General features: G+C 38.0%; 1 protein-coding gene across 1 annotated transcript; it reads left to right on the top strand.

Annotated features, from left to right (window-relative positions):
- Positions 1-24: 24 nt before the first annotated feature.
- LOC111326222 (E3 ubiquitin-protein ligase RMND5A) lies at positions 25-12,108 on the top strand. The gene is made up of 8 exons (XM_022930167.2): positions 25-189; positions 1,170-1,315; positions 2,298-2,432; positions 3,160-3,260; positions 8,109-8,269; positions 8,405-8,673; positions 9,293-9,447; positions 10,134-12,108. Exons 1-8 carry the CDS (start codon positions 54-56, stop codon positions 10,198-10,200), a joined length of 1,170 nt encoding a protein of 389 aa, XP_022785902.1. The 5' UTR covers positions 25-53; the 3' UTR covers positions 10,201-12,108.
- The last annotated feature ends 6,008 nt before the right edge of the window (positions 12,109-18,116 follow it).

Below are 18,116 nucleotides of genomic sequence, written 5' to 3'. Positions count from 1 at the left end.
TGTTGAAAACTAAAAACTGAGGCGCGGCTACTTGGCTATTAACAGAAAACAAAATGGACGCTTGCCTCAGCGTTGAGAGGGAATTAGAAAGGTTGTCGCAAAAATACAATAATATAAAGGAACATTCAGATACTTCGTTGGAAGAATTAACCAGCCAGATCTCAAATGTTCAAGAAGAGTTATCAAAAGGTGAGAAGGAAGCTATATTTGAGATTTTATTAATACTCGGGATTATTTTCCGAACTCGCTGTTACATGCAAGGTAAATATCGCCAGAACCGTTTGAGTGTTTTGTTTTAATTACTTAGATTTACAGGAAATTATATCACTACATCACTTGCATATACATAAAAAGCGTAATTGTTTAGTGAGCTGTACCTTTTTACGGTTGATTCCACCCTTACGCACCTTTCAATTTCCTTTTAGAATTACGTTAAATTTGCTAAGAAACCAAAACAGCTGTAGTGGCTCCTAACAAATGCACGGATTTCTTATTTTCCGCTAAAAAAATGTTTAAATTTCTAATTTGGAAGATGATTTTCAATATAGATCGACTGGACCAACTTTAAATTACCCGGCCACTTAAGTCCACCAAGAAAGAGGCATAACGCAGTAGACGCTATTCTTGTTCAATAACATGTAATGAGTGGCCGGGTATTCTGAAGTTTCTTTCATTCAAATAGAAACAGTTATTTTCCAGTTAATAGTTTCAATTCGTTGAACTTCAAGTGTGATTGATCACAAAAAAAGTAAGTAATCAATGAACTGACTCACAGTGCCAGTACAAAAGGAATTTAACAAGATTAAGCTGGAAAAAATACGTTTTAAGATAAAATTCAAGGAGAAACTGTGTAATTTATTTTTATTAGTAACTTCTGTTAATCATCCAGCCTTTCCTCCCATGATCTATTAGTAATTTTGTCAACCTAAAATTTTGAGAGAGGGTTGTGTAGCCTTTTCTCATCAACTCCATTCATTTTGGTGAGCTGGATTGAGGAATTGCTCTTGCAGAGTTTTCAAGTGAAGAAGTGATCCTTGCAGGTGAGCTGCAATTTATGAAATTGTAGAAAAGAAGCCTGAAAAAATGATTGCATTGAGATGAATCTTTACACGTATTTGTTTCATTTAAATGTGATCCAAGTTTTTCACTTTTTTCATTTTTATATGTAGTGAATAAAGATGATGAATTATCCCCATTACACCTTCACCTCCTTAACCAGTCCTCAAGGAAGATAAAAGACACAGTTTCAAAACTAGCCACAGAGCACAAAGAACTGCATGGTGGGATCTCAAAGATAGGGAAGGCTGTTGATAGAGTAAGTTGTAATGCATTGTAGCAGAGGAGAAAGTTTGTGCTATTTCAAGGCCTGGTGGCTCACAATTATTTCAGGACAGCTTTTAAAAAAACAGAACTTTACCTTGCAGAAATGTCTTAAAAGGTGTGATTGGCGCATCATGCAAACTTAAAGGAAAAATTTCTTCTTTGAAGAGAGAGTATTTTGCTGTTCAAATCAGCGAATTATGCCCAGTAGATCTGAAGATATGATTTTTTTAGTTCTTGCCATGACACCACAAAAGATGATAAACATCTCAAAGTAATTTCACAGTGGCACCTCCAGCAAGAAATCGAAAAAAGACTTTTCCTCACAGAAATATCTAAATAGGTTTGATCTGCACATCGTGGAAACTTTGAAGAAAAATTTTATTTAATTGAAATAATAACACTTTACCATTTCAATCAGCAACAAATGCTCAAAAGAGCCACTAAATTTGTGAAGCAAGCAAGGTCTGAAATATAATACCTTGAGTTTACAGTGACCCTATGGAATAGTGGAGTTGTAGAATGGCAGAATGTCACACAACACAGAATGCCTTGTTGTATGAACCAAAAGTCTCAACGAAAAAATGAATTGCATTGGAATAAGAAAATAAGCTATAATTAACTGGCAAAATCGAAGTTAACATTAAAAGAAGCCTAGTTTAATCATTATTGAAGCCTTGAGAATAGACTGATAGAGAAAGACTGAGGTTCTTGAGTTAGCCCCTACAAGTTATCATTGTTATTACTATTGTTATTATCATCATCATCGTCATTATTATTGTTATTATTTTTAATATGATTATTTGTTACCATTTGATTATTGTGTTAAATTAGTCACTACATTCTTGAATCATCTTTTCCTTGTAGAACAAGCCTGACTCATAAAATATGTGGGATGCAGCAGCAGTATCCAAATGCCACAGTTCATACCTCTTTAATATTACATGTAATAATTATTATTGATTGTTGCTTTCCAGAATTTTGTGATAGATAACACAACATGTAGCCAGCCAGGGGTGTTTGATGGTGAAAATGCATCTCTGCTGAATGAAGTTTTATGTGAGCATCTCTTACGACAAGGGAGATTAGATATCGCAGAAGAGTTAATAAAAGTAAGGATTTATCTGTTGAATCTGTAATCTTGTACTGTTCACTCTTCCTCTACATGTAGGATAACATTATTTTTAGGTTCCTGCTCCTTTGTGACCCACAGGTGATAGAGTGTATTTAAAAAGTGCCTCTTGGTTGGTGTCCAGGAAGATTATTTAATTTTGTATAATATGCATTGATTTTTATTATCTTTACTGCTGGCTCGTCCAGGATTTGTTTTGTGGTATGGCTACTTTTTTTTTTTTTTTTTTTTTTTAAGATTTTGCCCATACCTGATGTGAAGTAATGCACTTTTATGTGACAAGCCATTTTGCATTATTTAAATTTAGCTGAAATTACAGAAAAACCTCATTAACTTGAACTTGGTGAACTCATTTCCCTGGAATTACATTTTTCACCATTTGCTATCAGAGGCATTATTTGCAACTGTTTGAGGTATCTCTCCAAGAACTCAAACAGAATTTCTCTTTACATTATCAATAGAGAAAGGTGACCATAAAAAAAGAAAAACATTATTAGGGAATATTGTTGGATTTAACATGAAAATCCTAGATCTCAAGCGTTAAGAAAATAATGTATGACAGATACATTTGGTGCAGAGAATTGATCTTTAGATCTCAAGGGTGAAAGGGTTTAAAACTCATAAGGCATTTACATGTTAATGTTCTCAGCCATATTTACTACACTGTAACAAATATTACAGTCTGTTTTTGTTAACCCACACAACAGGAAGCAAATCTGCAGATAGATGATTCACGAAGAGAACCTTTCACCGAACTCAACAGAATCCTGGAGGCCTGCAGAGAGAGAAACTTAGACCCAGCTCTACAGTGAGTATATTGATTTCTTTTTCCAAAATTTACAGTGCATCCCCAATACCTGCAAGCCTTAGAATTGAGAGGTGCATCCTTTTAAATGTTGTTCCATGTAGCCTCTAGGAATTTGTTTGGTCTTCCTTTATGGGATGCTAGTCCAGCATAGTCTTTTGTTTATATTAGTTAGGACATGACTTACAGTATCAAGATAATCTGAAGACTACCAATGGTTTCATGCAATTTTTTTTATACTAAAAATTGCATTTTTCACATTTTGGAACTGTGGAAGTTAAGTGCAAGAATATGATACAATGACCAGCTAGGGCTGGCACTTAGACCCCCTCTCTGGATTCTAAGTTTCTGACCACTAGGCCAGATTGTTTTCCCCATGCATCACAACTGATACTGAAATTTGCTTTGAACAAGAAAAATCCAGGAAACTTATTCGATTGTTTTGAGTTAAGTTTTATGATAAATTTAATTCTTATTTCTTTTATCATAAAACTTAACTCAAAACAATTGAATAAGTTTCCTGGATTTTCCTTGTCCAAAGCAAATTTCAGTAGAAATCTATATTTATAGACATCTATATTTATACAGGATAGCCCCTTCAGTGTAGTAATTTACTTCATTCAGTAGTTTGTCAAACTCTAAATTTTTACATAGAATTGTTTTATTTTGAACAAGCTTTGTGGTATTCTTCTTCATACCGAATTATTTTTGTTTCCTCTTGATTTTGATATGACCTATCATTAAATTGTCAGTTTCTCTTTGTAAAGTAGCTTTTATTGATATTTGTTAACACCCTTTATATGTCAAGAAGGCATTTTTTTATGTTGATTACACATTGTTTGGCCATCATATTGAAAATAGCACAGTTAAAGTGAGTAAAGAAGCATTATTATTAGAGTAGACATCTATATTTATACAGGATAGCCCCTTCAGTGTAGTAAACACTGGTATCAAGGGGGGTCCTGTTACCCACCCATCCCACCTGTCCCACCCCAGGGGAGGAAATCCATCACACAGTAATCTCATGGGTGGGATATTAACGTCTCCTGCCCGTAACCCTGCAGGAGACGGGACCATTATTTATTCGTCCCTATCCGAGAAGACTAGAGAATATCTAACCATTTCTTGATGTTATAGAAAGGTAGCATATTCTTCTCAATTATTTTAAGACCCTGAGTGTTGGTCCAGCCGGGGGCTCGAACCCTCGACCTCCCGCACAACAGTCCAGCGATCTATCCATTGAGCTAACCGGGAGATGGTTAGCTCAGTGGATAGTATATACACATCTGGATGCCGATCCTAGTCACTCAGGCTAGGTGTTGACTATGGCTAGCCCAAGTCTTATTTACATACTAAAATTACTTTAAATTGCTAATCTGCTATAATTATAAAAGGAAAAAGTCACATAAAATCAATAATCTAAATAAATATTTAAAACCACATAAAAGCCTATCATAAAAACCATCATAAAAACTTGTACGAGTCCTTACAAAAATAGGTAGCTTGCTGACAGACATATGTGGGAGTTCTAAGCTAACTAAGAACCTTAAAGGTTCTGGCAATGTTCAGACTGGCGCTGGGACAGCTTTCTGCAACTGACGAAGGACTTCTCTCCCTCTCTTTGCAACTAACAATTCTCTAACACTTCTTCCAACATTCTTAGAGTATCCCCCTAAGACATCTACAATTAAGTTGACTTGATGTATCTTGATGTATCCCTTGCATCTACTCTGTTGGCTCTTACTTCTGTATTATACGCATATACAGGGAACAACCCAGTAAGCTGTAACTTGGTTGTTCTCATACACTGGTTTTGGGGAGTACCAAGGAGGGGTCATTTCTATTTAAACAATACAGTGTTTCTGTCAAGGAACTATCGGCTGATAGTTGCCCCACGGAAATTTGATGTTCTTAAAACAAATATTTGCCCAAGAAGCAAAGCTTCGAGGGCAAATATGCTAGTTTTAAGAACATCAAATTTCCAAGGGGCAACTATCAGACCGATAGTTCCAAGACATAAACACTATATTGTTTTTATTGTTCACCACTAAATTTTCTTCTGCGCCTACAGCTTGTCACAAATGTCAATAATTCGCAACCGTACATTGGCTTAATAATACGTTATACCTGTCAGAATTGAAAAGTCACTGTTATTCCGATCTGCTTAACTTCGCGGCTGTCAAACTATTCAAAACTTTTCATGGATGAGTACTATCAATCCAGTTATTTTCCACAGATGGGCACTATCTATCTGGGTATTTTCCGCGGGCGGGCACTATGGGCTGATAGTGTCTCTCCACAGATGAACACTATCACGTCACATGATCGATTTAAACCAATAAGAACCAGATAAGAACCAGAGAGAATTTAGTGGTGAACTATAAAAGAAGATAGTCCTTAAACAACTCAAAGAAAATTATCTTAAGTGCTGCATTGTGCCTCGTAAGGTACTTTGTCTGGGCAAGTGCATTAAAACTTGCAAGTACATGCGCCACGGACTCTTCAGCTTACCCACACAATCTGCACGTGGCATCTAGGTCCTCCCGAGTCTTGGTCTTCCTGGAGTGGTACAGCTTGGTTGGCAATAGCTGCTCATGTAACTCGTTGATCTCTGCTATTGAGTGCATCGGAGCCATCTTCTGCTCCGAAAACCACGAGAAGCACTCTTTATCCAGATCTTCATCTTCCCATCTTGCCATCACTAACTTCCCCTGCCATCTTTGTTGTCGAATGTTCTCACAGTTCTTGTTAAGCACAACTTCATTGACCCACTGTCCAATCTTCCTCCCCTCTATACTCTCACCTTCATCTGTTGACCCTGATGGTAGCGGGTGCTGTAAAGCTAATTTCATGCCCAGCTCCCCTGCATACATTTGTGCATCTCTGACCAAGGAATGCCTACCCTTCTTCTCCGCTTTCTTCTCAAACTGCCTTAGTTGGATCTTCGTTTTGGTAAATCCTCACCGCTGCCTTGATTTTGGTAGCCTTATACTCTGTCTCGACCGACTTCAATCCTCGCCCACCGGCTTGTCTTGAGAGGTATAGCAGATCAGTTGACTCTAGTGGGTGCTTTCCTCCGTTCTCTGTAATAACCTTCCGCAATCTCTATCTATTCTTTGTAGCTCGGCAATAGGCCAAACCTGGGTCCACATAAAGTATGTGAGTACTGGTAGAGTGAATTGATTGGTTGCAACTACCTTAAAATGATCTGAAAGAGGGCTAGACCATATCACAGAGAGTCTCCGGGGATACGTCCTTGCTGCATTTTCAAGGACTAGAGTATCTCTTTGTTTAGTGTTTTCCAGTACACCAAGGAATTTGTACTGGGAGTCCTCTTCTAAACTCTTCACCAGCTCGTGTTCACCTACCAACATTCCAGTTGACTCTTGGAGTACTCCGCGTTTCACGTGTGCAACAGCACATTTCTTCTCATTCCAATGTAGCCCGATATCTTCCATGGCCTCTTTGACATCTCTCAACACTCTTTCCAACTTTCCTACTGAATCTCGCTGTCAATCTCCCTATCCACTTAGGAAAGCAATGTAAGCTAAACATTTCCCTCAGCCATCTATAGTCTACCAAGTCGTAGGCTTTCCGGACATAGATTCACGCCATGCTTACATTTCGTCGCCCACGCTGACTATCAAGACACAACATGCGGTCAATAAGTAAATTGTCTGTTGTCCCACTACAATTTTGCTTTGCCCCCACACTGTTCTCTCTCCATCAAAGTGTTATCTACCAAATGGCTGTCTACAGGCTTCACTACACATGACATGAACCACTTGTAGATAGTGTTGAGGCATGTAATAGGCCTCTGATTGGTACTTGTAAACTCACCTTGTTTTGGTAACAGCGAGGACTTTCCCTCAGCGAACCAGAACGGAATCTCTTGGTCTCCCTGTGCTATAGCCTGAAATGCTCTCGCGATCCCATCATGGACAACATTCACTCTCTTCCACCAATAGTTCACAATGCGGTCTGGGCCTGGGACTCTCCAGTTCCTCTTCTTCAATATCACTCTCTTAGCTTGCTCCGCGCATTACTCAAAAGGTCCCTCTGGTAGCTCCAGGATATTCTCCCTCATCATGCATCTGACCTCATCTAGCCACTCTGTTTCTATATTTCCATCCTCTTCTGACTCCCAAAGAGCCTTCCAGAAACTCAATGCCTCATCCACATCCATGAATAGTCTTTGAATTATTCCATTATTATTATTATTATTATTATTATTATTATTGTTATTATTATTATTATTATTATTATTATTAAGATATTTTTATTAGAATATCCAGCTAAATACAGTTTTGCGAATCTTGTTGTGGTTCTTAAACAAAAAAGGACATATTAGAATGCAGCTGAAGCATGTACATGAATATTCAATCTTCATCCTTGGATATAGCGTTTTGCAATCTTTAATCAAACTACAGAAAATAACTATAATCCATAAAACATTTTAAACATTTTCACTTACATTTTCACAATTCTTTGAGGTAACCATTATTGAAACAACTTACTTGGTGTTAATCAGATTTATCAGGTGGGTGTCAGCTCATTGCACTTTACTCCCTTCTATCATGGTGTCTAATAAGGGTGCTCGAAGAGTTACAACCTTTCAAGAACATTTACTCTTCAATTTTTGATACAAATTCCAATTTACGTTACATTGAGCAAGTCAATCCGATTCTGCCCTGAATTTTTTCTAAGTGGTAATATTTCTTTTAGTGTAAGCCAAATTTTTTAATTTTGAGAGAGTTAAATTGTCTGTGCTTTTTTGGTTTCTGTATCAGAACTGAGCTCTGACTTTACATTTATTGTGATTCAGATACATTTTTGTTTCATTTTTTTCAGATGGGCACAGTCCAGACACTTGGAACTCAAACTTAGGGGGAGTTCATTAGAGTTTAGATTACATAAGTTAAAATTTCTTGATCTTCTTAAAGAGGGTCGACACAAAGAAGCCCTTGAGTATTCAAAACAATTTGCAAGCTTTGCTTCAGACCATACTAAAGGTAAGATGAGCATTTAAAATTTTTTTGTTTTTGCACAACAACTTCATCAGTTTATGAGGCTCTTTTAAGTTTTCACAAGCTTTTCATCAAGCCACTGTGTTATACAGAGCACATCTTGTACTCTTTTCTCCTCAGATGTGCAACAGCTGATGGCTTGTCTCCTGTACAGCCACAAGGGTATTGAGAATTCACCATATGCTTCCCTGCTGGACCCAGTTCATTGGCTTGACATTTGTGATGTGTTTGCCAGGGATGCGTGTGCATTGTTAGGTTTGTCATTAGAGAGTCCCTTACAGGTGTGCATCACAGCTGGCAGTGTGGCACTGCCATCACTTCTTCAGATTAGACAAGTTATGCAGCAGCGACAGGTCACAGGTGTGTGGACTTCCAAAGATGAACTTCCGGTAAGTTTGTTTTTCATTTTTTTGTTTTTTTTGTTTTTTTTGCACTGCAGTAGAATAAGATGTGATTTTGGAATTTAACATCCAGTGTGTTTTTAGGACAACATGTTTTCACAATGTTTGCCACATATTGAGACTATTCAACTTCCTATCCTCAATGATCTTTTCATCTCCCCCTCCAATATACTGAGCCTCCAACCTTTTAACTAGTTTAAAAAAGCATTCTATCTTTTTCTTGGGAGAATCGTGCAAAATTTATTTGATAACAATGACTACATCTAATTCTTAGTTTTTGGGTGATTGATGAATTGTATGGAGCATCTTTTGGACTTTTATTTTCATGTATGGGTCAGTATGTTTACTACTTGTAAATTGATATATTGGCCATTCATGTTTGATATAATGGGAGACGTGGTTTGTTTTTGTAAGGTGTAAATTTGATGTACTAAGTCTCCAAAATGGATAAAGAAACTCGGCAGCTTATTGAGACTGTGTTCAGTGCTAATCCAGTGTCCAGATGTCAAATGACTTAATCCTTTCCAGTAGATTCTGACCTCGTTTCTGCAGAACTAAATGACTACTTACAGGGGATGAAAAGTAATTGAGGTTTTATTATTTTCAGGTTGAAGTTGACCTTGGCCCGCAGTATCGTTACCATTCACTGTTCGCCTGTCCCATTTTACGGCAGCAGTGTACAGATGCAAACCCTCCCGTTCGATTGTCATGTGGCCATGTGATCTCCAGAGATGCTCTCAACAAACTCACAAATGGAAACAAGTATGTCGGGACATGTTATGGGGCTACTTTCTTAAATCTATAGAACAGTCACAGTCTCTTTTATACTAGAGGCCAGAAGCCCAGTTACTTATTTATTGCTAGCTTAGCTCCAATATTAAGGGTCGGTTTTTTTTAAACAAAGTTTAGCCATTGTTTAACAAAACTTATAAACTATCTTCAATTTAGCCGAACCTTTTATCTGAACTTTTATTTTTGTGATCATTGTCAAGAGGGCCGGAAGTTAACATTGGAAATAACATTTATTTAATTGAATCAACCCTCTTATGGAGAATGGTTGAGGTCCACTACTTGCGTAAAACCGCGGTTTGTGTTAAACCTTTGTAAATAACCGGCTCTAAGATTTCCAGTGTAAATCTTGGAGCCTAAGATTGTCATCATTCTCTTTCAAAGGGAGCATTTCGTTCGAGTATCGTAAACCTAGAGCCAAAGTGATCTTACAAGCCAGTCATAGTAAAGGGAAAGAAAGGAAAATAAAGGAAACTTACTGGAGGAGAGGGAAAACGCCAATGACCAAGATGCCTTTGGTTTTCTTTTGGCATTAGATTGGTTGAATTGGGGTTGGTGAGTAATGGGAAACCAATCCAACTTAGATTACTGTAGACAATAGAACTGAGCGCCATTATGTTCTCTTACCAACTGAAAAGCTCATTGTTTTCTGTCACCAGAGTGAAGTGCCCTTATTGTCCGCTGGAGATGACTCCAGGCGATGCTCGACAAATCAATTTTTACTGAAAGACTTCATAAAGAAACGATTTACTTGTGTATTCTACGGTCCGCTGTTATAATCAAGCATATCATACGTGTCACTTGGTAAATGTTATGAAGAGATTTCGGTGCTAAACTCATGGACGGGGAATGTCTGATACCTAGTGGCGTGCTGACATTATCGACTCCAAGAAGGAGACAGTTAGACCGAAAGAAAAACTTCGTAGTCAGTCGCAAATTTTAATCGCCGATGTTTTCGAAACTACTTTATTTCCACGTACCATTTTCCGCTCTTACGATCAAGTAGGCCGTAGTCCACAAGGCAAATATGTTTTTTCCCTGAGAGAGCTTCGTGTTAGGGCTGGGGGTTTCGGGAAAGGGTCGGGGATTTTCAACCTTATGCGGCGTGGATAAATGGAAAACTAAACTCATAGTAAATAGTATTTGTGTTGTTTTGATCGTCATCGTCTTCGAAACAACTTCAAAGGGCCAACACCGTGCACCGTCAAAGTTCCCAAGGTTGGGGTCATTCAATGACGAGACTGATGGCTTCAGCCGAAGTTGTATGCACTTGACGATCAAGGAGCATTTCTAACATCAAATGTGTGGCATGTTTGCCTTATAAAACACTGATAATGATCTATGTCACCCATATCTAAATCTCTTCTAATATTTGTTTAAAATACGTATAATGCATGATCCTCGCAGTAGATAGCGCTATTTATGCAATAGCGAAAATCAGACCTGAAAAAAATCAGGCCTGTACAGGATTCGAACCACTGACCTCTGCGATACTAGTGCAGCGCTCCACCAATTGAGCTAACAAGCCAACTGGGAGCAGGCCGTTAACGGCAACGGCCGTTAACGGCCTGCTCCCAGTTGGCTTGTTAGCTCAATTGGTGGAGCGCTGCACTAGTATCGCAGAGGTCAGTGGTTCGAATCCTGTACAGGCCTGATTTTTTTCAGGTCTGATTTTCGCTATTGCATAAATAGCGCTATCTACTGCGAGGATCGTGCATCATACGTATCTAATACCGCAGTTCAAAATATATGAACTTCATATATTCATTGTATTTGTTTAAAATATAAATTGATTTGATTAGGAATCAGGAAATAGCTTTTTCACATTCTTTACTTCACGGTCAACCGCGAAATTTTCACCAAAGTATTGCCGTAGTTGCCGTAAGTCATTGCGTGCAAAACGTGCGAGGCTATGGCTGTTACGTGCGAGGCTATGACTGGGGAAATAAAGATGATTAAGGTATATCTATATTTAGGAAGCATGAAATGCATATTTCCCAGATATATTTGTAGCTTTTGTCGTAACTATGGCGCGAACAAATTAACGAAAACAAGAGTGTACATACTATATTAGATAGGAAGTTTGAGGTATACAGCACAGCAGCACTTCTGAGATGTTCGACTCTTTCGCAGCTGCGCGTAAAGGTGCTGTTTTCTTGTCTTTTTGTAAGATTCAGAGGTGTTTTAATGATAGGTGGCTTCTGTTATGTTGACATTATCAATGGTTTTAATCACTCTTTATCTGCTAATTATACAATTTTTTTTCACAGACTTCCAAAACCCTGAGGCTATCGTTTTTGTCTCATACAATTTCACTGTGATTTTCTCACGCTCTCAAATGATTTCCACCGTGTGATTTAATAATAACACTATTAAATTGGATTGTTCCAGAATTTACCTATAGGCTTAAAAGGAAATACCGTGTTTTCAGTTGGGTGGGTTGTTGACTCTCTTTGACAATACTGTTTATTGTGGTTGAGGCTAATTAAATACTTTTAGAGTCGGCAGTCCTTAATCGAGTTGGTATCAGTAGACCTTAACACTTCTAGGGTTTATTGGCTGGAAATAATGACTCCAGGCAAAAACATGCTTCAAGTTTGTTAGAGGGACAGTATATTAAATTTTATCCATGTGTGTCCTTTTGTGTTTATATTGCTCGATAACTAAGCTAACGTCTTTTTGTAATGTGCTGTTTCTTTGTTCCAAGCCATGGAAGTTTTCAGGGTGTCTTTTTAGAACACTTTTAATTTGTTTATGAATAAGATCGAAGTTCAGCTTGGTTCATTGCGTCAAGGGCGGAGAAACTGCTCGGGCAAATACAGTGGTGCTGAGGTGCCACAGCCGTGTCTGTTTTTTAATCTACCTGAAAAATCCTTGCACGATTAAACCGCAATCGGCCTTTCGGGGACGGTGTTTGGTGTAACAGTCGTCGACCACCAGAAATAAATTGTCCTGTAAAGAAGTCTGCAACGAAGTGAAGGTGGCTCCGAATACGTTCTTCCAGGCGGTTTGGAACTGTTGTCGGAATTCTTCGTTTTCTTTTTCAATTTTTGCGAACCTTTCCAAAACTTCTTCCGTTAAAATTTTCTTGGACGATAATGGGTTGACTTGGTGTCCGTTCCTCTTCATTTTCAGGCAGTTTGAAATTTCACTGCACCTGTCAACTTCAAGAAAAGAGTCTTGTCACCATTAGAATAGTTGAAGTCAGCGATGGCATAACTGGCACATTGGATAACTCAGTGCGTGTTATTTCGAGTTACGTATTTAGAGACCAGTTCACTTGAATAAATGCACATTGTTATCTTGATTGCGTGAAGTTAGGGTGGCTAAATAACACTCTTCGCACGCAAATTCTGGTTTGCCATTATCTGTGCGAGACCAATTATTTCACACTGTGAAAACCAGAACTAATATTAACTGCTACTGCTATTTTCCTGCTTTGTTCATCTAGTTCGTAGAGGAAAAGCTTTTATTTTGAGCGTCTTATTGAAGAAAGCAATGCTCTTAGAAGTCCATAGCTGGTGGATGTCGTAGGGACTTCCCATCAGATGTAGAAAAGGAAAACGTCGTTCATTTCAATTCTTTGCGTGTCCTGAATATTTATCAAATGTTTTCCTGGGTTGAGAATTGTCGGCCGGTTCAGTCATAGATAACTGAATTAGCCATAACAAAAAAATAGAAAAAACTAACAGGTTATTATTTCCTTCTAAAAGACCAATGAGCGCGGCGTTTTACTTTATGTTATTCCCACGCTATCGCGATTGCAATTCTAGGCTTTTATTTTCGTTCTTTCTTCGCGTCGTACCCGGCGGATACAAGGCCATATTGTGGTGCACGAATGTCTCTCGCTCTGCCCTTTTTGGTAATTTTCATATAAACATTTTAGACGTGTGAAATTTGAAATTGAAAACCCTTGGAAAGGTTTGGGAAGGCGAAACGTGAATTAATGGGCGTGAAAGTGATACTAAAACACCACAAGTGTTCCTCAGTTTTTATCAGTATCAATTAGCGGAAGTTAGTTGTTCCTCAGTGAAACGATGTGTTAAAGAAGATGAAAAGATCACGTATAAATTCATGAGACAGAGCCGTTTGGAAAATATCTTTTACCTACATCTATTATCAGATTTAATTTTTTCTGCTTCGTCGGAGGATGCCCCTGTCTTTTCATTAAGATTGTCGGCCACTTCTCTCTCAGTTCCCTCAAACACTTCACAATCTTTCGTTGTGACGCAATACAAATGTTTTGTCTTGTGACTTTCTTGCTGGAGTTTTTGGGTTAAAAGCGACCAAGAAAACAAACTCGGCACGTACGTCCAAATAATAGTCTGTTGTCTGACCAAGTTGTTCGTTATGGCACCTAAGATGGTTCGTATCTCATCAGCCAGCTTTTCCTTTCATTTGCCGACACACCATGTTGGTCGGTGTACATCATTTTCAATTAAAGATGAACGTTCAGGCACGTTTTATAAAATTCCATTATTTTTGCTATTTTAACGTTCACATAGTGTGCAGATGAGCCATTTGTTCTTCGAGTTTTCAAATTCAAGATTCAAGTAATGATACTGACACTAAGGTATCAGACACTATAACACTCTCTAAAGGAAAACTATAACAGTCAGTAGTCAAGATTTCTTATTTTTCGTTAATTTATGATAAGTACCATGATTAGTAATGGCTAAATTTAGAACAAAAGACTCGGTATGTAGATCATTGAATCAAGGCTACAGCTTGTATTGACCATCTGTTTTCTTTTTGTTTTTGTTTTTGAAAGCCTATTTTTTAATTCCTTTTTTTTGGCTTTGAAAACATATATCAGTTCAGTCTTGAACAATCGTAATACTTTCAGATAACTGTGGCAAAGTCGTTACGTTGTGTGATGTTGCAATTCATTTTTAAGTCAAATGAACTTTTCTCACAATTCTCTCGAGAGGTGTTTGCAGATTTATCCTATCAGATCGTTCTTGTTTTTCAATCTCTGAGAACAATGTTGATTTTGTGGCTAGTGAAACATATTCTGCTCTCACCTTTGCACGACAAACTACTTGAATTCTTACAGCTGAGTCGCCAAAGCTGAGCTATTTTAAACAAATCTATTTATCACGAACTTGATCCAATTCATTTGACTTCACCGGTTTTGATCATTTGCTTCCCAATTAGTTCGAAGCAATTCTTTAACGAGATTTGTGTCTTTGATTTTCGTTGAGTAAACCAAACGCAAGCAACTATTCTGCAGTCCATGCACGAAAAAAAATTATCATAGTTCATATGGTGCCACAAGGAAGGTATTGTCTAATTCTGTTTGGGCTGTCTGTTATCTTTTGGGTCATCCTCGGTGTAAAAACCTGACGAGGTCTACTTTGTTTCATGAGGTATTGTTTGTTTTGGTCCTAGAGGGCGGTCGATTTGTCCGAAAACAAATCCACTTTCATATCTACGGGCCTTGAGTTAGTTAGCGTTCTTCAATGAGCCTTCTTGTTTTTTAAAGCTAATTGGACCTCTACGGAATTGTTTATTTACACTTCATTCCAAAATAGATCATAGTTTTGTCAGGTTATGAGACGATGTGGAGCTAGAAATAGAGGAATGACGCGTTTCCGTTTCATCGACACAACAATAGGTCGAAACACTTCACCTCCGTTGGGTGGTGCTAAATTTAGATCGATTCAACTGGGCGGTGCTCCGTGCAGCTTGGCTGATTTAACACACAATCACGTCTCCGTCAGATAAGAACAAGACCAGATGTGCTGCAAATGATATTCTCATGACAAGCCGTCAAAAAGTTATTGGCGCTGACCTAATTGTCCATAAAAAGGCAAATTTCCCGCATTCTGCTTATTGGAGGTTACGCTGTTGTGAAATTAAGAGAAGTGGATCGCGAGTCTTTGCTATATACATTGAAAAGAAAACCAACCATGGCTGAAAAGACAGATTCTCGAAGAAGATCAAGCTCTAGTTTTTTGACTCGTTGTCTTTTGGAGGAATACGCCAGGCTGGATAACGAGGCGGCTGCGTATAAAACTCGCTACGAGAAGGCTTACATTGGTGCGTATGGATCCAAGGATGCGGCTCGTCTAACTCAAAACATACGCGATTTTTTACCAAGAGACTCTACTTTGGACTTGCACTCTCCGTGTGGAAGAGAAATTTGTCAAGTATTTGTGAGTTTTTTCGGCTGAGTTTGTCGCTTAGGAGGGGAATGGAAAATTCGCGTAAAAGTTGCAAGTGTTACTAAGGGCGGTTAGTTTAGCTGCCGAATCGATTCTCTTCGTCAGCTTCGACAGCGATGATAATCTTCAGCTGTTTTGATCGATACCACTTCATGTCATGGTGCATTGGTTTCTAGACTGAATAATCGTCGCGTTGCGACTGACCTATTCCGAGATTTATTTACGAGAACACAGACTTTATTTGGAAAACGCAACGTAAATCGTGAGGCCTTTCAGTGCATAGGACTTACGCGGGTTTGTAAATAATTTTGTATTTTTAAATCAGGGAAACATATCTTAAAACGGTATATTGCCATCGACCTGTAAATAAATTGTATTAAATTGTAATTGATTTTAATAATAAAGCGAACTGAGTGATAATATTATCAGGCGATTGTGTGACGGCCAAATAATTCATATGATAAAACCGATGGCAGTGGCGGCCATCTATGGGAAGTAGGGCGATGTTTTCCTAAGACAAGCTTATAGATTGCTGATAAGCTGGGGCACGCAACATAAAATTCCAAAGGCGGAAATTCCCTTCTGTATTAATGCTATTACAGTTGTCAGATTTCCATGCTTCTTTCTTATAACTTCGCTAACTGAACGTAGTCATAGCAGGAGAAAAAATAGAAAGGAAAAACACGAAAGAAATCGTTCTTTAGAAATAAAAAAGAGGAACTTTGAAACTAAAGTGCTTTCTTAGGAAACTTGTTGGGCTCCAAAGCTTGAAGAACCGTGTGAAGACAAATCATGGATGGCCTACGTAACCTCGACTAGAAGGCCTTTGTAACTATATTTGTTTCGTTGATTCATTTATTAATGCCACACACTGTGAGGCTTAAGCAGATCTGTCGACATCACGAAATCGAGTTATAAAAGTTGCATAGTTGTGGTTCAAGTCATCAGATTCCCTTTAGTTTATCAACATTTTAGGGTTACTGTACCTCTAGGTCGCTCTGTTTACAATTAATGTGAGATAAAAACTTGAGCTCTAAAAAGAAGTCAATCTAAAACACCTGCAACAGATTTGACGATACTTGCCAACAGCTGTAAGCATCTTACGGGAAACTTCCAAATCAGCTCTCTGCCTGATCAAAACAGATCTTGGCAGTAAATCAAAATTTTAAATTTCCTTCGACGGATTGAAACTAGTGGACGTCAGAAAAAAAAAAAAAATTTTTAATGCAATTAATTTATACGATGTTAGTCTATTTGTTATGATTTTCTAATTGGCTGTTCGGTAAAACTTTCTGCATGTTTCCTCTCTTGGAAGGATGGATAGAGACAGTAAAAGGTAGAAGGAGGACCATCCTGGTGACCTCCTCAAAGGAAATAGGGTTCTGTTAATAAATGATTCATCTGGGTAAGGAAGATCGGGGTGCATGAACTAGAGCTCGGTCGAGGAATCTTTTTTTGTTAGCCTCTTAATTTAGAGTGGGGTTAATCTGTGAACGTGATCGTGATTTGCGAGCGACTGAAGCAAACGAACGTGACTGATCACCACAACTTCTCATTCAGGTGATTAAAGTGTATGGAACACTGAACAATGAGAAGTGATGCGTTTAATCTTAGGGAAGTTATGCTCTGTTTTCCAAATCTAGCAGCAATGGACTATTTTAAGATATATATAATAGACAGATAAATGAACAAATGAATGAACTATAAGAACTTAGTAAAATAAGCTTAGAAGATATCAAAAATGTAAAATTCAAAGCGGCCTAACGGTATATATCACAGTTTTTATAATCATTTATTAAGAGTGATAGGTCTTTGCTATTAATATTATTTTAAAACTCATAAAACTAGGATTCTCTCTATCCCTTTGTTCTAATTTATTACAAAGATGGGGCCCAAAGTATGTAGAGAATGTTTTCCACAGTGTACTGTGCGAAAACGTGCGGAATATTAAAATAAGCGTTCCTCAGATTATATCATTTCGGGTCAGTATACATGAGAATGACAATGTTTTGTAACCGTTGTTGGTACAGAGTTAGTAGGATCTACTCTTATTAGTAGCTCACTGTAGGTCTCCGATTTGGATTTGAAGACTGCCCTGAGACGCCCGCTCCACATTTATTAATCAATATTCTGTGCCCGCTCTTGAATTCAGGGAAGGTCTCTTGAGTTGCCATTTAAGATCATTTAAGATCAGGGCGGAAAGTCTGTAAAAGAAAGATGTTAATATCGTCTATTTTTCCGCGACGAATTAATGTTTGGATCTGATTTTTTTATTCTGGTTAAGATGAAAAGAAAGAAATGGCTTCATTTTAATTCGATCAGTTGCTCACATGGCTCAGGCCATAAAGGAAAAACAATTTAAACTGGGATTTAAAATGAGAACACAACTCCCTCGATAAAACGGCAATCATTTTCAAACAAGAAGAAGCGAATTCCATTGATGGTATCACCCACGCACTAATAACTCGAAATATT

Source organism: Stylophora pistillata, chromosome 1 (genome assembly GCF_964205215.1).
Source record: "Stylophora pistillata chromosome 1, jaStyPist1.2, whole genome shotgun sequence".
NCBI classification, from domain to species: domain Eukaryota; kingdom Metazoa; phylum Cnidaria; class Anthozoa; order Scleractinia; family Pocilloporidae; genus Stylophora; species Stylophora pistillata.
Note: the sequence above shows the minus strand (reverse complement) of the source record. Positions and strands in the feature narration are given on the sequence as shown.

Excerpts from the sequence above, each read along its gene's own strand:
- LOC111326222 (XM_022930167.2), top strand. The coding sequence starts at position 54 with ATGGACGCTTGCCTCAGCGTTGAGAGGGAATTAGAAAGGTTGTCGCAA. Across the intron at positions 2,433-3,159 it reads TCGCAGAAGAGTTAATAAAA|GAAGCAAATCTGCAGATAGA; the intron begins GTAAGGATTTAT and ends CCCACACAACAG. Across the intron at positions 8,270-8,404 it reads TGCTTCAGACCATACTAAAG|ATGTGCAACAGCTGATGGCT; the intron begins GTAAGATGAGCA and ends TTTTCTCCTCAG.